Source organism: Dasypus novemcinctus, chromosome 26 (genome assembly GCF_030445035.2).
Source record: "Dasypus novemcinctus isolate mDasNov1 chromosome 26, mDasNov1.1.hap2, whole genome shotgun sequence".
In the NCBI taxonomy this organism is placed as follows: domain Eukaryota; kingdom Metazoa; phylum Chordata; class Mammalia; order Cingulata; family Dasypodidae; genus Dasypus; species Dasypus novemcinctus.
Window position 1 is genome coordinate 4,269,691 of NC_080698.1, and position 20,783 is coordinate 4,290,473.

A 20,783-nucleotide genomic window follows, 5' to 3' on the forward strand; every position below is an offset into this window, starting at 1 on the left:
TGAACTCCCAGAGGCAGATTTGGGGAGGAACAGCTCCCTCTGTCTCTCTGTAAGAGACTGCAAACAACTTGAGGCAGGGACCTTCCTAATATGTCCAGCAGAGGCTTTCATTTATTAATTTATTTTACTTATTTTTACAGAAGCTTTAGATTACATAAATGTTAATCTCAAATATCGGGGGTCCTGTGGGACCACTTTCCCCCATTAACAACTCCTTTGGTAATATGGTACATTTGCTAGAATTGGTGAGCACGTACTGAGCGCTGCTCCAATAGAGGCTTTGAGAGACCCGGTTGTGGGGCCAGTTGGGAGTGGGGGGTGCGGGAGCCAGGTAAGATGGGGAACTGAACATGCAATCCCTCTTTTTTTTTTTTTTAAAGATTTATTTATTTATTTAATTTCCCCCCCTCCCCTGGTTGTCTGTTCTTGGTGTCTATTTGCTGCGTCTTGTTTCTTTGTCCGCTTCTGTTGTCAGCGGCACGGGAAGTGTGGGCGGCGCCATTCCTGGGCAGGCTGCTCTTTCTTTTCATGCTGGGCGGCTTTCCTCACGGGCGCACTCCTTGCGCGTGGGGGCTCCCCCACGCGGGGGACACCCCTGCGTGGCACGGCACTCCTTGCGCGCATCAGCGCTGCGCATGGCCAGCTCCACACGGGTCAAGGAGGCCCGGGGTTTGAACCGCGGACCTCCCATGTGGTAGACGGACGCCCTAACCACTGGGCCAAAGTCCGTTTCCCGCAATCCCTCTTGATTAATCTTCTGAGAGGAAGACCAGTTCTGAAAAGTTGGGGATAAACTCCTTGGACTGATTTTTTTTTTTTTTAAATCGCTGAAAGCTTACTGTTATTAAAAAAGCAAAATGAAACAAAACAAAAAAAATCCTATACTTTTTACATTGTCCCTTCAAGTCTCAGAACACTGAATGGTACCATTTAATGATGTTATATTAAAAAGTCCACTGGCTACTTAAAGTGACTGCAAGTATTTTTTTAAAACCATGTTCTGGTACTAAAGTGGTTTGAACTCTTAGAAAATTGATGTAATATTAAGTATTAAGGTTTCCAGTTCCCACATAAAAGCCAAATTTTTAAATCGAAAAATTTAGTAAAAATCCAAGGCTAAAATGAAATAATAGAAAACAAAACACAAAAATATTGTAAGAAATAGGATTTCCCCCTCAGAATTAGGTAAAAAATACAATCAACACCCACTGTATTTCACAGTCTTACTCACAAATACATGTAGCCTGATTAGCATGTCAGCCTCTGTGATCTTACACTGGCCCTAGTCAGAAGTTTAAAAAGAAAAAAATGTTAGGTAGTTAATCTTCATAAATCCTGGTATCCAAATGAATGAAAACATCCTGGCTTTGGTACGGTTACAGAAGTCCAGCTGGAAATTGTTCAAAAGGACCCTGGCTTGTGGGGAGGGGAATTGAGGGGGAGGCACCCCAAACCCTAGTCAGAGGTGAAATAGTGGAACATGGCCATAGCAAACTCTATGTGGTACTCGAGGCAAATGCATCTTAAAAAAAAAAAAAACAGGTTCTTGATCAGAATTATCTGGACCAACTGTTTTTCGAAGAACAACCTCAGGAAATGGTTTGAAGCTGGGAAATAATCTGGTGGTGGCCTGGGGTCTAATGAGAGACAATTTAGGAAACAAATGGTTTACTGTTCTGTGGCATCTCAAAAAGTTTCCCCACTTGAGCTAGCCTTTGTCCATCGTGAAGCGTCTGCATCTACCTCCAGGGGGCTTCCTTTGCCCCTGGTCAGCAGAGGGGCCTGAAAGAGGGTTGACCCGCTGATTTCTCATCTCTGGGCGAAGTTCGAAATTAAATCTTCTGGTACTAAGAGTGTCATTTACTCTGCTGTCTCAAGTCTCCTTCACATTTTCCCCCCATTTTCCCGGTATCATGATCAAAGGGGGGTGGAAAGGGTTGTGAGGGCACCAGGAGCAGAAGCCAGTGGTGGGGGCGGACCACGTCTGAGTGGCCTTCAGCGCTGGGGTGATTTTGAGCCCATTCCTCACTTGCTGATTTGTTACCCCACCTAGCTTTCCCAATGGCTGTGAACGGTGGTGGTGATCTCTGTTCTACAGGGAGGATGTGTCTGTTGTTGAGTGGAGTAACGGTGAGAGGCACTCTTCCCGTGTCCACTGCACTGCGATGCTGTTCTGCGTGTTTGCCATCAGTGAACTTTGATCACGCTTAAAGGGCCCCTCTGTGGAACTTTGAAATTCCGATTCCTAGGACTGCAGTCCCGGCTCCTCTGACATGGCTTTCTCCTTTATATGCACGTGCATGGCTCTTAGGCCATTCTGTTTTTTTAACTCTATATTGCAAAAGCTAGGGGAAAATATGTGAATAACATCAAACTTGGCTTAATGTTCTGCCATATTGGTCTTCTGTATTAGATATTTTAGTGTAAGTTTTGCTCTCTCAGAATGACTTATTTAAAGTTCATTTTAGATTTAGGAAAAAGGATCTGTAACAAATATTCCTGGACAGATTACAAACCTAGCGTATACCGTGTTCATGATTGCTTTTAAAAAATCTTGCCTGCCTTTTTATTTAGCAGTGGACAAATGCATAGCAATTGAATTTTAAGGTAAAGTTTACCTTTCTGTTTTACCTCATTTTCTGCAAGTTTATTGGCATAAAGTATTTTAAGTGGTACTAAAGTAATTTGGAATGAGAATATTGTGAACAGTTTCAGGGCTTGATTTTGTCTTTTACTTTTCTCTTTTATGAGTATTTGCTAATTATCTTGTGAAGGAAAATGCTTTTTCAGAAATAAATGAAGAGAATGTAATTGGCAGAGTACATTAAAATTGCAGTTTTGGGAAAGATAAAGGTTTTAAGGAGAAAATAGAACCTGACTGAATTTTACCTGATTTACTTACTGGATTTTGACTATTATGTGCCACTGGTGAGGGCTCTTGCTATCACAAGGTGAAGTTGTTTTCAAGATGCCATTACGCTTTTAGATGACCAGTAATTCCCTCAGGCAGTCTTTTGAATGGTTGTATATTTGGCTGTAACTTCATTTCTCAGGCTAAAAAGCATTTTTCTAAACTTCTCAGAAGTTTGTGGCTTTTTTTGGTTGTTTTATATATATATTTATATTTTTTTTACATTTTTACTGGAGAAGTTGTGAACTTATAAAACAATCATGTACATGTGTATTAGTCAGGATTCCCTAGGGAAACAGAATCAACAAGGGATATCTGTTGATAGTAAGAGATTTATCAGGGTCTCTCCTGCAGCCGAGGGGATGCACAAGTCCAGGTTCCACAGGCAGGCTGCAACCAGGAGGTTTCATTGCAACCAATGAAAGTCCAGTGAAGATTCTTGATGAGTTCTGGGAGATGATGGCTGTCCAAAGACTAGCTGGGAAATTCTCTTTCAATGCTGGAGTCACTTCCACTTTGAAGGGATTCAGCTGATTGTTAAGCGTCACTCACTGCTGATGGCAATCTCCCTGACTGATGTAATTATAACCAGCTATCTAAGATTTACTACTGCAGTAAAGTCAGTGGTGACTAAAGTCCATATAAATGCCCTTGTCTTACAGTTAGCCTAGTGCTTGCTTGACCAAACAGCTGGGCATAGTTACTGGCCGAGTTGACACAATAGCCTAACCATCACAGTCCACCCCTTGTCAACTCGGCCACCATACACATTACCTTAAACCATACTTAGTCTCTAAGTAAAAACAATAACAGGCATGCATATATATATATATATATTTCCACCTAACAATGTTCAACTCCCCTGCCTACAACCGGAAACACATTAATTCCATACAGAATAGGGTGCAAGTTATTGGGTAATATTCACTCTCAAACTTGACATCCTCAAATATTATGACATAAAATGGATACAACTTGTTATATAATAAGGGGGAAGAAGGCAAAGAAATGCATTTTGTGGACATACTATCATCATAATGAAACAAGGAAGAAAGATTCATGATCATTATAGTCCTCGTTTCTATAACTGGTCATGTGGTTGAAGTTCATATTTATCTCTACCTTCTTCCACCACCCATTCCATGTTCCCTTTACCCTCAGCAAGCACTTCAGCTGGCCATGGTTCTTTACCTGGTGGGATGACCAAACTTTCGTTCCTGAAGATTCTGGGACATTGTTAGTCCTGCTTGGATTGGGTTGTTGCAGTTTTCCATTGACTTTAATCGTAAGACATGGCAGTACTAGGATTTACCCTAGAGGATCTCCTGTATTTCAGGCAAACTCTTCTTTACCCCCATTATGTAGATGCAGTCCTATTTCCCCTTGAAGTCAGGATCCATCACCCCAGCCAGTATAGTAATTCCCTTCTTTGACTTGATTCAGAGGTAAGAGGACCCCAGAGTGGCTAGGTGGCAGTTTTAACTTACAGTTCAGTGGAATCATTGCTGTGTTCCCTCGTGGCACTCCTCCTTTTGGGACTAAAACCTATAGATCAGCAGAGTTTGAGGTTGCAGGGACAGGAAGCCAAAATTTTCCTAGTGGGTCACTAGGGGTGATAGTGAGCAATACCGTTCACATTTCCACCCCTTGGTTCCTGGACCTGTGGATCCTGGTTATGGGAGAAACGGCACCATAGAGCATACACAGCCTCCTGGAGAACGTTGCCCCAGCCCTGCAAGGTATTGCCACCAAGTTGGTGCCCGAATTGAGTCTTCAAAAGGCCATTCCACCATTCTATCAATCCAGCTGCTTCAGAGTGATGGGGAACATGGTAAGGCCAATGAATTCCATTGGCATGTGCCCATTCCTGCACCTCATTTGCTGTGAAATGGGTTCCTTGATCGGAAGCAATGCTGTGTGGAGTTGACACAATAGCCTAACCATCACAACATGTGTGGAAGTCCCATATCACACCCCTCCACCAACACATTATGTTGCTGTGGAACGTTTGTTACAGATGATGAGATAATGAGATAATATCAAAATAGTACCACCAACTATGGTCCTTAGTGTATATTTGGTATATTTTTTCCATACCCCCTATTAACACAGTACTTCTTTGGCAGTGATGCAAGAATATTCTACAGTATTGCTGTTAACCTTAGTCCATAGGTTACATTAATTGTACTTTTCCCAGTCTTCTCCACATTCTTACCACCTTGCAATAATAATGTACGTTTGTTCCAGTTCAGAGGACACTCTTGCATTTGTACCATCAACCACAATTCTCATCCATCTCTGGACTCACTGTGTTATTCAGTCCCCGGATTATTCTCTAGCTTTGTTTCAGTTGATATTTACATCCCTAGACTGCCCTTTTATAAACTAGCTGCATTAGGTCTCCTCACGAACACTGATGTGTTACCATCCACAGTTTTTAACAGTTATTTGTTATTAATGTTTATTGGGTGAGTCTTTGGGGATGCTGGGGGATTTTCTCTATTTAATTGATTGCTGGGGCAGGTAACTCACATGGTGTATCAGGATTGGAGGAACACCAGAAATGTCAGACTGGATTTATTGTAGTTCTGTTTCCCTAGGAATTAGAAAGGAATAGGTAAAAGGGAGGCATTGTATTTAATATTGCTACAGGTAAAAATGCAGTAGCCTGGCATCAGTTGGACCTGGAGTCCCAACTGGGACACCCCTGACCTGGTTGTAGGGCCAGGGCAGGTTAAGTCCCTAACCTCGTAGGCCCTGCTTTCCCAGCCATAAAGTGGTAGGAAACCTTCATTTTACTGCTGGTTGTGAGGAATTATATAACAAATGTAAAGTGCCCAGTACATTCAGAGATTTCCAGTAATTCTGTCCACTTTTGAGACCTGCGTTAAAACTGAAATTCTAAAATGGACAATGTAGCTGTGGAGGTTTTTTGAATTTGAAATAAGACACTGGAAGAACAGCTACGGTTTTGCTGTACTGCTCCTTTCTGTGTACACCTGTTTAGGTTAGTACTAGATTTTTAAGAAAGTAGGATGCATAAGGGTGCTCTATAACAGAGACCTAACAAATCAAAACAAAATTGGTGTTTCATAGAACTTTGAAGGGAACAAGTGAACTTTCTAAAGTGGTGAAAATTCTCAGATGATGTTATTCCTTTGCTGCTCTCACGTTAATACCTGTTGGACCTTCCTCTTCTTTCAAGGCCTCAGGACTGCTCTGTGACGAGAAGGGCTGCCCTTGGGTCATTTTTAACCGTTAATGACATTTCAGTCAGCCAGGTCAGCATGCGGTGACCTCTTTAATATAAGTTCATGCTTTCCATTGGTTTTGAGAAGAGTTCATCACAGTTGCTTAAATGGGGAGCCATTAGAGAGTCTTCAGAATCAACCTTCTCCTTAACCTTTACAAAAGTTATCTCGCTGCTTTTACCAAAATCTTAGCCTTACCCAGACTGGTGTTCTCCTTTCCTAAACCAGCCAGGGCTAGCACTCCTGCTGGCTGCCTTTGTTTCCCCACTTCGGGGAATGGTGTTGCACTGCTGCCTGTCTGTGGGCTGCCCTGTTCTTGACCCCTGCCCTTCTCAAGGGTGCTCCACTCTTGCTTGTACATACCTCACCTCAGCTAACTTGCATAGTTATCTTTTTTTTCTTTTCTAGAGAAGTTGTGGGTTTACGGGACAATCATGCATAAAATAGAGGATTCCCATAGACCAACCTATTTTCAACCCTTGCCTTGGTGTAGCACCTTTGTTAAAACTGAAAACACGTTTTTATAGTTGTACTATTAACGGCAGTCCCTGGTTTAACCTTAGCGTCACTGTTTGTATAGTGCAGTTCCATAGATCATGTAGCTTACCTCCTTTGAAAGATTCGAAAGGACAGGGACTGTGTGCCCTGCACTGTTAGGGATCAAATATTTGTTAATGAAAAGAGGCTCAGTCTTGTTCCTTCCTCAGCCTGGAGGAATTGAGGCTTTCAACAGTGTATTTTCATGGAAATTAGTTTACTTCATAAACTTCTTAATGGAAAAGTAAATTGAATGCATAACTGTGTGCAGGAGGTCAACATTTTAGTAACCTTTGCCTTTTCTGAATTATGAAGGCAGCACATAAAAAGTGGAAAAGAAGATCATAAAAAGAAAAATGATATTTTGTATTCTGTAACCTCCATAATTTAGCATTTTGATAATTCTGTATATGTGTGTGTTATACACAAATTATATGCTTTTTAAAAACTTGGAATCATACACTATGAAATTTCAGTGTATGAATTTTTTTACTTAACACATTGTGAGAATTTTCTTGAGATTATGAATAGCTTCAAAATACAGTGGCACAGTGTCAATGTGGATATAATGTGATATATTTAACCATTTCCTTATTCTAAATCTTTAGGCTGTTTCTGAATTTTTTTGTACATGTTAATGTCACTGAGAATTGTCTTTTATTTCTTTAAGGCATATATCAAGTAGTAAGATTAGTAAACCAAGGATATTAATTATTTTTAAAAGGCTCTTAATATATGTATTGCCAAATTGCATTTCAGAAAGGTAATTTGCTGTCTCACCAGTGTAAGAGAATCCCCAAATGATCTTGTCTTTTAACTTGAAGTTAATTATATGTTAGACGCCAATATTTTTGTTTTTGGGTAGTTGTCTTTTTTTTTTTCCCCTAATCAAACGTTTCTTTTTGTCCAATTTTTAATGACTGCCTTTATCACAATATCAGCAGGGAAATAAGATGATAAACTGAGTTTGACAGTGTCAATAAAAGCTTGGAAGAGAGGATAAGTTTTCAAATTCTCTGTAACTTCCAACTTATATCTTGTTTTTCTGGCAACAGTAATTGTGGGGTGGCTTTATTTTGGAATAATTTCTACACATCAACTTTTTAAGTCATTATTTATCGTGTGAGCACTTCAAGCCAAAGATGTCACCCTACTAATTTTTAAATCTCTTTTATTCTTAGGTGGAAATGGTGCCACACTGAGCAATTTTCATCACTTTTAACGTTTAGGAATTTGAGCTTGTCGGCTGCATTGCTGGCTCAAGTTTTGTGGCTTGGATGTTTAACCTCTCTGTACACAAATACCGTGCACTATACATCAGTTAATGATTGGCCTGGCTCCCAAATACATTGCTTCCTTGGTATATCCTGGGTTATACCTTGTTTTACTTAGAGGAAATAAAGATTACTTAAACTAGTACATCAAGGGATTGGTCTGCATTGGCAATGTAGGTACTGCCTCGAGAGTCTGGGGCAGGCTTCTCAACCTGCTGTTCCCAGTCCTCTCAATGGCCCTGAGTCCATTAAAATTGACTACTTGGAAGAAAACTTCTAGCTAGAACAATAAAAAGGCACCCACAGTTCTGCCACTGAAGATCGACTATAGTAAGCAGGTGCTTCCTTGGAAAATAGTTTCTTAGAGATTTAGAGGTACAGTTTTCCTTGGTTTGTACATATCTACTAATACACAATTGGCTTTAACCTTTTAATTTATAGTCACTGCAGAATGGTCCTACATGATAACCACCTGGTAATATTCCATCCATCCAGTGACCAACTCTGAATTCTTCTGTGACCTTGGACCTGCTGACCTGTTGATAGTTTTATCATTGATTTGTAGCTGATCCTGACAGGCCCCAAGAGGAGGACTGCCTCTTTATAAGTGTGGACTGTTTACGTTGGAGGAAAAGAGCAACAGTGGTGACTGCATGGTAGTTGTGCTGGTCTCCATTTGTCTGGAGACTGGATATTCCTGGAGGGACTTATTCCAGGTCTTCCTTCCGCCCTGAACCGCTTTTCTTGTTGGTATCTGCAGTTTAATCAGTAAGGCCAGAGGGTCCTCTTCTTGGAGAGAGCATCCATTCCTTCACTTAGGTTGGCTTTTCTCTGTGCATATAGTTTAGTCTGATATTTCCCATGGTTAAGGACCACAGTTTTCCATTTTTTGGTATGTTTGTAAAAGATACAAGATAATTTCCATGTATAAGATACTTAAATACAGTTTTAGCGTGGCTTTGCAAAAACTCAAGTTTTAGTTGTCTGTATTAGAGGGAAGGCATGCACAAAGATTTTTGAAAACCTATTTAGTATGTTTGGGAAGTGGGAAGCTTTGTATATTTGACTGTTGGTGGTCCGATGGGGGGGATTTAAAACAACCTCCCTTTCTTATGCCAGAGAGTGGTCCAGAGACGCTGCAGGCTGAGCCACCTGTCCTCAGTGTGCTGTTCTGTCCATCTTCTCTTGGGGACATACATGAGTAGGAGACTTGTTTGGTATACAGATACGGACCAGACTGCAGTGGCGGTGATGTCAATGAGAAGCTAAAAGTGGCTTTGATAAGAATAGCGGTGAATTCCAAATTGACAGTGAGTTTGACAGAGGCTGCTTCTACGACTGTTTTCATCAGCTTGCAAAATGTGTGTAGGGCCACCCACGCTTCCTTCCTCCTCTCCAGCCACACCCACCCACTTCTGTTGCTTCTGCTCTCTGAGCTGAGAGCATCGGTATATTCTCATAGCACATACCAGCACTTGTTTCCCAATACGAATTCCCATCTTATCAACACTCCTGGCGAGTTGGCTTGTGTCATTAGGTCCAGCCTAGTCGTGTGCAAGTGTGAGCATATGCTAAAAAAGAAGTTTGGTTTAGGATGGCCTCTTTCAGCAGTATATTAACTTTTGGAGAGAAATATTTTTAAAATGGTTACAAAGCTGTGTGTGTATGTGTGCGTATTATCCTATTTTGTAAAAAATATGTCTCAGTATATATCATACATAAAAATTGATTTTAGAAGGCTGTGTACCAAAATGATAACCAGTTATCAGAGAGAGTGTGATGATGATTTTTTAAAATTACCTTTCTCATCTATATATTCTAATTGTCTTTTTTTCCTACACTAAACAGATATTTTCTTCATAAATACATAAAAAACAAAAATACTAAAACAAGGAAATTGTTAAGTAAGAAAAGCAGGATATAAAATTAGGTATAGAATGGTCATACCTTTGTCACGTAAAATAGAGAAGAAGCTGTGCGTAAGCATTTACAGAAAGACCTCCAAAATGTCAATAGGGTTGCTCTTCGGTGGTAGGACTATGGATGCCTTTTATTCTTTTTACTTTCTATTCTGTGATTTTTAAGTTTTCTGTAAGTCTGTTACTCTTGGGAAAAAATTGTAAAGGAACATTAAGTCCTTTATGAAAGTGTAAATTTGGTAGAAGATCACCTTACTGTCATTTTAAAAGCAAATACTTAGACTTTGTGGAGTGTTTTATTGAAAAATCATCAGACGTTTGATGCCCAGCTTAGAGACATTAATTTCTTTATCTGACGCTCTTCCAGTGCTCAGTTTTAAATTGATACATTTTAGGAAACTGCACATCAGAGTTTTCATGGAAGTGGAGGCGACACCAGCTTGGTCATCAATTCCCCTGCTGCCACCGGGGCGGTAGGCCGCCCTTAGTAGGATGGGTGGTGGTAGCTAGTGCCTGTGCCTGCGCTCCGGCCGGGCCTGTCCTCAGCACGCTGCCCGCGCTTCCACTAAGCGGCCGAGCTCCCTGAGGCCCCATGGTAGTGATTGGCTAGAGCTGGGATTTGCACCCAGCTGTCTGCCACTAGTCATGTGCTAAACTGCTGGACCTGTCCCGGGACTGAGGGGGAGCAGGCTGGCCGGGAGAGGGGAGCAGGCCCAGCAGTGGAGGAGCTGCCGGACCAGAGGGCACCCCAGGGCTCGTTTCTAGGAGACGGGCCTGTGCCCATGGCCGTGTGCCCAGAGCTGTCTCCCTCCTCCTTCCCTCCCTTCCAGCAGTAGACTTGCTTTCATGTCCACAGGCCCTGTCCTCCTTCCCTTTTCCTATCCACTTGCCCCCACTTCTTTGCACTCCCGTTCCCCCAAGCTTATCTGAGCTTGGGCTTGATGATCACCTGACATGACTCATCTTTAGTGTGTCGTTTACATTTTGTTGACCTTGAATGGTTACGATTATTTGTGTGACAGTTCAGTGCTATGGGAAGACCTGCAAGTCAGTACTCCTCCCTGGGCCATGATTTGGGCAGGGGTGGTCTGCTCTGGTTCTCTAAGTTTATCCTGTAGCCTCAGATGGAGAGCCTCGGAGCGAAGACGCTGTGTGTGTTCCCTGATGCTAGCGGTGGAATTGCCTTCCGCCTGCCTGCTGGGTGGCAGTGAGTTGCCCTCCTTGGCGGCAGTGAGTTGCCCTCCTTGGCTGTGGCAGTGGGTGTTTCATGATCCCCTCGGGCTTACTGAACTTGGGGTGAGCTTCAAAGCCAGGCTGAGCAGGATTGGCTTGGCCACTTTCTCATTGTCCCCCCCTTTCGGGCTCCTGGTGGGGACACAGTGAAAACTGCACCCCGGAGGCATCTAGGACGCGGTGAGGGGACTGTTAGCATTATTTCCTCCCCCTTCTGCCCCGAGTCGGTCATTAGAATAGTCTTCCTGACTTTGAAAAAGGCTCCTATAAGGGATTATAGAATTCATAGAAGGAAGAAAACAGCAGGGGCGACTGGGCCACTAAAGGCAGATTTGGCCATTTTTATACTTTCGTCTACATCCAGCCATGAAGGTATATATTTTGACTTTAAGCAAACTTAAATAGTACTAAACTAACTAAAATCTTTTTTCTTTATTTTCTTTTAGGAGAGAGAAGCAACTAACAAAACAGCGATAACACGGATTATTCAGTTTGCAGTTTGCAGGGTATGTCTTGGAGCTGCTACAAATTCACCCTTACTTTTTTGTAAGCCACATCTTGACATTGGGCATTGATGTTTAGAATAACTTGTGGGCAGTAAATATACTTAGAGATTTAAAAAAAACCAATATTTTCTACCCTAACTCAAAATGCATTGATAATAGGACTAGACAGTGGGCTAGAATTTAAAAAGATGCTCAAAAACAAGGATTTTTCTCTCTTCCTAGCCTTCAGTTAATCAAAATGTGCTGTTCTCACGTTTCATAGACTCTGAAAAGGGATACTTAAACAGAGAGTAAATTCTTTGATAGTGTAAGTGATTAATCTTTTTACTGCAGCATACTTTCGTTATGAGGAGACCCTATTAGAGTCTCCCCAGGAGCTCCCAGTAGGTTAAGAGTCATTCTATTTTGCCTCTTTTGTTGGCACAGGGCTGAGAGAAACATCATCGTGTTAACAGTGATTGTCTCTGGTTGTCCGAGAGCCTTAGAAAAAATATTTTGTTTTTCCCATTTGTATATTCAGTTATTACTTTGTGATAAAACAGTTTTAGTTAAAAACAGCAACAACCACTCTGATTTGTTTACAGAAATCTGATTTATATATCACTTTCCAGAACAAAACTAAACTTAGGTGGTCCTTGAAAGGAACAAAGATGATACGACCTGGGGGCGGGTGGCCTGAAGAAGCCTGTTTTGAAAGTAGTTTCCTGCCACTCAGAGTTGGGTTGTGGTTTTTATTTTTGATTCTTTTGGGGAACTGCTGACGAAATTCAGCAAGGTCTTTCTTTCAGTTTGGATTTCTCTGTTAATCATATCATTAAAATTATTAATTCAGATGACAGGACTAATAAACAAGATAAAAGAAAGTGACTTTTTCTCTAATACTAGAACATTATACTAGTTTCTAATTTAAAAACCTTTAATAGAGACAGGATTAATAATTTAGTCTTAGTTCTGAAATTTGCAGAAATGGTATAGCATAGTGGTTAGAAGCACAGATTTTGGTGTTGGACAGACTTGGGTTTGAATCCCAGCTCTGTTAAACACTGGCCCTATGGCTTAGGCCAAGTTACTTAATATTTCTGTGTCTCAAAATGGAGTAAATAATCCCTCTTTCTGAGGGCCTTTTAAGGATTGAATGAAGATGATGATGTAAAGCATTTGGTACCTGACTGGCATGGATTACTCATTCAGTGAAGGGTATTTATATTTATTATTATAATAATTTCTAAGATACAAAGAGCATATTAGTAAACATACTAACATTAACTTAAGTTTATGTATTTTTTGAGGTGACCTCAGACACATAAATTACCTTGTGCCTCTTTTGTAATTCTTAAGATATTCTCCTAAATGTAACTTTGTTTAGAGCAGCCAAAATGCTTATAAAGATTGTGGTTTTGAATTAAATATTAGGTTTTAATCTTGCTTTAACACTTAATATAAGTTACTTATACCTAAAACGGAGTTTCTTTTGTTGGCTATGAAAATAGGACTACTACTAACATAACTTCTCAGGACTGTCAGTCTGGTGCAACAATCCAGTTAGATGCATTTTGCACAAATACAGCTGTATAGCAGGTTTTCAGTAAATGTTAGCTTTTCTTCTGTTCGTTTAAATAAAATGGAAATTTAAAGGAATTTAATGTTAGTACTTCAAAAATAAATAAAAACCTACCTTATTGGATGTATAATTTTAGTTTATTGGTCTGTTGGGATCTAAATGGAATAAATAATATAAGGAGTGCTCTTAATAAAATGTTAACTAAAGATATGAAACTATGTTAGAGAAGGACTCAAGGGAAAGATGGGTATAGATTAATAGGAAATAGAGCTGATCTTGGGAGGTTGCTGTATTCCTCATTGGAATTTGTTGCTCAATTTTATTAACTTTTGTTCAGAATAATAGTAGTTCAGTCTGTGAGATTTGAAATAACATCTTAATTTGTATAATTTTTACATTGATTTTGAGTATTTTTGAAATTAAATAGTCTTTAAGAATGCACACTTGTTTACTCTTAAAATATAAGCAGGTTGTGATGGGTTCTCAAAAACAGGCATAAGCAATATGTACAAGAATGAGTTACCATTCAGTCAGCAAATATTTATCAAGCACCTACTGTGTGTTTGATATTGTTCTAGGCACTAGTGATGCAAAAAGAGTTGCCTTGGAAGATTTTGGAAGAATCTGCATTTGACAATTTAACAACAGTTCTGAGAACCTTCTATATGTAAACCTGTGCTCTAGGTTTTGTGGCGGGTAGAAGACCAAAAAAGAACCTTAGAATAGAGTCGAAGGTCCTCAGAAACCTAGTCTCAGCATGGAGATGGTGCACCCACATACTCTTCAGACTACATGGGATGGAGGTGTTCCAGGGCACTTGGAGATACAGAGGAAAGTTAGAGACGGCTTCACTTAAGGGATTTTATTTTTGCTTATAGGAAATAGTGTTAATCTTGGGCTAACAGGAAAAAGTTGTTGGGTTTCTATCCAATTGTTTATTCCTCCACCCCTCTTTCTATCAAAATCTTTTCTTGTTTTTTAATCCTACAGGTTGAAATTACTTTTGGAAGATGTTTATTTTTTAAACATAGGTTATTAAACTTGTCAGTTTTCTTATTTCTGACATCAACAAAAATTGCTTTCAATGAAACTGGGTTTATTTTCAGTTTGCAGAATTTCAGGTGGCATTTAAAATTCTCAGCCTTCATAGCAAACCCTCAATATAGGAATAGGTTTTTATAAATGCTCCTGATTCATTTTATGGCTTAATTTATTTACTTCTAAGCTTTTCCTCAAACAGAATGAAAGAACAAGATGAAGATATTTACTATGCACTGTAAAACGAAAAGTTACAGAAACTTAATTTTGTTTCTCTTATTTTGTAGATGTCCATGGCGACATTGAAAATGAATTCCTTATTTTCACCAGATAGTCTTATATGAGAAGATCCATTTCATGCAGTCTAAATAACTCTTCTGTTGGACCAGCATGGCAGGATTCAAGAGAGGGTATGATGGAAAGATTGCTGGATTATATGATCTGGATAAAACCTTGGGTCGAGGTCATTTTGCAGTGGTTAAACTTGCTAGGCATGTCTTTACAGGTGAAAAGGTGGCAGTAAAAGTTATTGACAAGACAAAACTGGACACTCTAGCCACTGGTCATCTTTTCCAGGAAGTGAGATGTATGAAACTAGTGCAGCATCCTAACATCGTACGCCTTTACGAAGTTATTGACACCCAGACCAAACTATATCTTATTCTAGAACTGGGAGATGGAGGAGATATGTTTGATTACATAATGAAGCATGAGGAGGGCCTTAATGAAGACTTGGCCAAGAAGTACTTTGCTCAGATAGTTCATGCTATATCTTATTGCCATAAACTCCATGTAGTTCACAGAGACTTAAAACCAGAGAACGTGGTCTTCTTTGAAAAACAAGGTCTTGTAAAGTTGACAGACTTTGGTTTCAGCAACAAGTTTCAGCCAGGGAAGAAGCTCACCACAAGCTGTGGATCTCTTGCATATTCTGCTCCAGAAATTCTGCTTGGTGATGAGTATGATGCACCTGCAGTAGGTAGGTAACTTTCTGCCCATTATTTGTCCACTTGAATTCTACCAGCTGAAGCTTAATTGATCAACTCAGTTGTTTATCTAAAAATAATTTCCAAGAGAATTTCTTATAAAAATGTCTTAATTAACAAATTGGGTTTCATGAATGCCACCGTGTCCCTAATGTTGGCAGTTTTAGTCTTTAGATGGCAAATGTCTAAAGTATCTTTGTCTCCACAAAGGAAATTGAATAGGCTCCTATATTAAAGGTAACCTCTTACCTGCACAATGTAATTTTTTAAGGTCCAAGTACTTTTCTGATCAGAACTAATTCACTTCTTCCAGTAGGGGCCCTAGTCATCTCCCTGGGTGTTCCCTTTAACAGTCTTTTGAGACCCGTATTGGAGAGGTACTGTGCCAGTTGCAGTGCAGTGTGAAGAATTTGGATGGTGGACTAGTTTATTAACTGTGACCTTGAATAAAGTACTTAACTTATCTCTGCTTCATTTATTTCATGAGTAAAGTAGAATTAAATCAAATAGGGGCATAGTAGTCCCATATTATCGTGTTTATTTTCCACAGCAACCTTTGTGGTTGTTACTATTAATCTCACTGTATAGAATAGGAAACGGATGCACAGACTTGCTGCTACATGGCAGATCCTGAAATAGTGGCCCTGGCATTCCCAGCCTACACTCACCCTCCATTTTCAACACATTTGTGTGCTCTCACTTTGCCATGAATTAATATACTTGTGGTGGAGATTTGTGTCAGCTTTGTCCACTTGGGATTATATCTGTCCTGAAAGCCGTGAATGAATTTGTTTTTAATTTTTACAGATTTTTCATTGGAGGGAGCAGCCAGCTTTTTAATATTTAGCTTAATCTTAGAACAGTATTCCCTAATATTGCATTCACTTGATGAGCCTTCCATTTGAAAATGCAGATTATAGATGATTAATGACACAGGCGCACTTCAGCTTGCAGAGTGCTGACCTTAGGCTGCATGCTCTGTATACCTTGACACTGCTTTTAACATTGGACTACTGTATTCTAGAAAAGAAAGCTAGTGGCGGTTTCTGTCCACTGCACAGATAACCAGGCTTCAGTGAAATGTTTCTTTAAAATATGTGAACCAGAGATTTTTGATTAATGGAGTAGCTTTAATCAGAAAATGAAGCCAGGAATTTACAGAAGAAGAAACACAAGTGTCTAAATGTGAAAGGGTGTTCAAGTTCATTGGTAACCAGGGAAAGGCAAATGAAAATGGCAAGATAGCTGTTTCATACTCTTCTCATTAGCAAAAAGTAAAGTCAGACAAAACCATGTGTTGGCAAGATTAAAGGACATCAGGAACTCATACTGTTTAGAGAACATAAAGTTAAGATGTTTTGAGCAGCATTGTTGGCTGTTCATCAGCAGGAGAATAAATTGTTCTGTATTCATATTAAGGAATTCTCTCTGTTAGTGAGAATGAATGAACTTGAACTATGTATGTCAGTATGGCTGAATTTCACAAATGTAATGTTTAAAGGGAAAAAATAAGTTGATTAAGAGTATGAATAGTAGGATACCATAAATGTAAAAGTTTAAAGCATACGCAACAATATTATATATTGTTCAGGGAATGCCTGCATATGAAAGGCACATGAGATCAAGGTAGGTACTGCTGAGGGACAGCTGTCCTGGTGATGTTGATTAAGTTGGGTGGTGGGTACAGTAGGTGCTCTTTGTAATTGTCTTCTTGTTGTTGTACCTTTTTGTATGTTTTTAATACTGCATAATACTTAAAAAGTTACGGAAAAGAAATTTGTCTGGAAGAATGCACACCCATCTGAAAAACAGTTACCTTGTATAGGTGCAGTAGGATTGGTTGAAGTTCATTTTATTTGTATTTATTCCAATTCATTTTGTGTATAAAATAAATATAGAATTGTTTTTTAAACAATAGATAGGTGTCTTTTTGTTAATATACTTGGAGTTTATAGGGCCAAATCAGTCAGTGGTTTTTCACAAATATTTAGCACAATAACTGTGGACAGTGATTACAATCTTTCATTCTATTAAATTGCTAGAAAGTGCTGAAACAATTTTGGCTCAATTTTATGAACACATGTTCTGTAGTACACTGATAATCAACTTTGAGAGTTAGTGTGAGAATTTTTCTATTTTTTTCGTTTCAAAAAATCAAGTTTTTTATTTTACTTACCACCTGCACTTTTTGTTTTCTAAGTCATCATTTTTCCTGTCATCTTTATTAATTCTTTCTAGGGTCTTTGAGGTAGTTTTTCCTTTTCAATTAAAAAAAAAAATCTTTTTAATTATTTTTGCCTTTTTTTCTTTTTGGTGTCTTGAACCAAAAGTTTGTTTTACTTATTATCCTGATTTCTAATAAATGCGTGTAAAGCTGTGTGTTGCCCTCTCCCACAATCTCTCATGATATGCTAGGGGGGTTCACTCTGCAGTTACTGTTGTTCATTGCTAAAATTTATCTTTACTGCTTTGTTTCTTGTTTAACCCAAAACTTATTTAGAAAGGTGTTATTGAAAATAAAACTCAAAGTGTATAGATTTATTTTTCCTTTTGGCTATCTTATTTTAATTTCTAATTTTAGTACAATGTAATCAATAAACAATGCTGGTTGGTTTCAGCTTTGAGAAATTATTTTAGATTTTCTTTGAGGCCTGTACGTGGTAATCTTTGGTGGCTATTCCCTGCGTGATTAAAACATTTGTATTTTTGTTGCATACAAAGAGTTTATACATAATTATGCATATTAATTATGCAGTTGTTCTTTTGTGTCCTTGTATGTTTTTATTCTGAGATGTCATTTTCTGAGAAAATTATGCTAGTCTCCCACTCTGATTTGTGAATTTTGTATTTTAGTCAATTTTTGCTTTATGTGTATTATTTTCAAGCTATGATAGGTGTATGAAAGTTCATAATTTATTTTGCCTTTCACCAATATGAACTGGTACCCATTTAAATGCTCATTGCCTAGAATTCTGTTTTGTCATTTTTCTTTTAAACAATGTGTAGCTGTATTTTGCTTATAAGAGTCTGTCTTAATAGGTGAATTTAACCCATTCATACTATTACCAAAATGTTTGGATTTGTGCTAATTTTTTCATTTGCCTTAATTACTTATTTCTTTATAAACTTTTCCTGTGTTTTGTTAGACTATTCAGGTTTTCTTTGCCCTTCCTTGTCAGTGGTTTAGAAGATAGTCTGTTTCTCTTTATATTGGTGTCCACCTTTAATATGTAGAGTTGAGTGTTGTTAATAATACTCCCCCTTCCCTGCAAACAAGAACTGTAGCTTGCTTTTACTTCTAAGTTATTGGTTGTTGGTTTGCTTTTATTTTATTTTACAATAAATACTTACACCTAATTTCTTGGCCTCCCTAACCTTCATTTGGATTCTTTTTATTTCGTTTGTAATTCTTTCAGAGATTTGTGAAAAATTCTCCAAACCCTTCTCTGTCTAAAATCATCCTCACATTTGAATGTTAACTTGGCTGGGTATCAAAATATGTATTCAAAATAATTTTCCTCCCAACTTTGAAGATATTTTTCTGTCATCGTCTTGCTTCCAAAGTTGCCACTGAGAGGTATGATGTGAAACTAATTTTGTATTCTGTTTGATTACATTTCATTGATAAGAGAGGCTTGTTTTTTGTTTTCTCACATTTTAACCCTTCTGCGAGTGCCTCATTAAATCAGTTTCCTTGGGTATTCTTTTTGATAAACTTGGTTCCTCTCTTAGGGTGTTTATTTTTCTGTAGATCTTGGGGATTGTTAGTTGTGTGTTTTTGAGATTCCCACATAGTTGTGTGTTTTTGAGATTCCCACATAGCTTGTTTGTGAATATGGTGTTTGAGTATTGTAGCCAGCCACCAGTGGATGTGGGAGAAGAGCAGGGTATGCGGCCAGGTGGGATTTTCAGATGTTTGGTCTTGAGGGTCAGTTGACCCTTTGGGCACCATCCTTCTCTCTCTGCCCCTAATGCCCATAATTAATCCTTCAGCCGAGAACAAGTGTCTACTCGGGCATGCTTGGTGCTAATTTAGGATTGTGGGGTGGGAAGAGATGGTCTCAGTTAATTCTTTTGATGGTTGTCTTGGTGCAGTTCCTTCCAATCTCTGTTATCTAGAAGGGAGCTCCACATAATCCTCCCAGTGGTTGTTGGATCTGGTTCAACCTGCCATCTACCCAGTTTATCATAGCTAGGATTTGGGAGAGAAGGACTGGCTCGGTCATACTCAGTGAACTGTTAGGTCATCCACATTGGTGGGCTTTCAAAAATGTGTATTAAGTTGACTTTCTTGAGTTAGAAGGAAAGGAAACAAATGTTTGTGGATTTTTTTTTTAATGAAAAAATCCTGGAATTTATCACAGTCCTTGAAATTCCCGTAGTAGACTGCAGTGCAGTAGCACACACGTTGGAGTGCTCATTTTTGCTTGTTCCAGTAGTTTACCCAGTGGAAGAATGCGCTGGGCGGAGCAGGTGGGAGGATACCTGACGGCTGTACCTGACGGCTGGCTTCATGCCTTTGCTCTGGAGAGACCAGGCTGCCTGCTGGCTGGGGTGGCCTGCTTGAAGTGGGGCTCCAAGGGAGTTTCCGGGTAAATAATTTTTTTCCCCAAGCAACATTAAAGCACTGTGCTTTAAAAAGCAAAATTAAACTATGCTTTAAAAATTTCTTCATTATAGAAACTCTAAAATGGGGAAACTGTGTCTTAGATCACCGATTTACAACTTTTCAGTAATTATAAAACCCTGGCATTGTTTATGACTTTATTACTTCACTAAAATTTTTAAGTTTATTTTCAAATTTAAATGAGTTAAATTTGGTATTGAGAACTTTATCATCTCACTTGAGATTTGGAGACTTCCTAGATTGTTACAGATCTGTAAGATGCTTCCTTGTTCATAGACAAATTCTTTCAAAGATGAAATATTCAGTCTCTACGTTAATTTATTATTACTGGTTTAGCAGTAGATACCAGTGAAAGCTAAATTACTTAAAACATGGCATCATGCAAAGGTTTTGATTTCAAGTCAGAGTGTGTAGCTATTGGAGATATAAACATAAGACATGTACACTCTACAATAATATTTATCAAAATTGTGGTTCAGCTTTTAATGGAGATGATTTACAATCTTGAGAATATCCTCAGGCACATTGGTATGCAAAAAATAGATCTTCTTTTCTTCATAAATCTGCATTTTGCCCTGCATTAAAATACGATTCTTTGCCTGCGCTCGCTAAACGAGGAACTCAGAGGAACTTCCTCACCTTGATAAAGAGCATCTACAAAAAACCTACAGCTAACATCCTACTTAATGCTTTAAGACTGAATGCTCTCCCCCCAATATCAGTAACAAGGCTCTTAATCAGCTTAGTTCTGAAAGCCATACAGGTTGAAAGGGAAGGAAGGAAGAAAGAAAACTGTCCCTATTTGCAGACAATGTGGATGTCTATATAGAAAATCTCAGGGAATCTACAGAAAAAGACTTAGAACTAATAAGTAAACACAGCAAGGTGACAGGTAACAAGATGAACATGCGAAAACCAATTGCATTTATAAATACTGACA

General features: G+C 39.0%; 1 protein-coding gene across 3 annotated transcripts in view; it reads left to right on the forward strand.

Annotated features, from left to right (window-relative positions):
* SNRK (SNF related kinase) overlaps positions 1-20,783 on the forward strand; it is a 66,222-nt gene that overhangs the window by 4,583 nt on the left and 40,856 nt on the right. The window contains exons 2-4 of one of the 3 annotated variants that reach the window (XM_012519948.4): positions 11,572-11,671; positions 14,518-14,640; positions 14,736-15,209. In XM_012519948.4, coding sequence (XP_012375402.1) covers positions 14,571-14,640; positions 14,736-15,209 — 544 coding nt within the window. In that variant the 5' untranslated portion in view covers positions 11,572-11,671; positions 14,518-14,570. Of the gene's footprint in view, positions 1-11,571; positions 11,672-14,517; positions 15,210-20,783 lie in introns of all 3 variants that reach the window. The other 2 variants (XM_012519947.3, XM_004479270.5) reach the window with 2 other exon arrangements.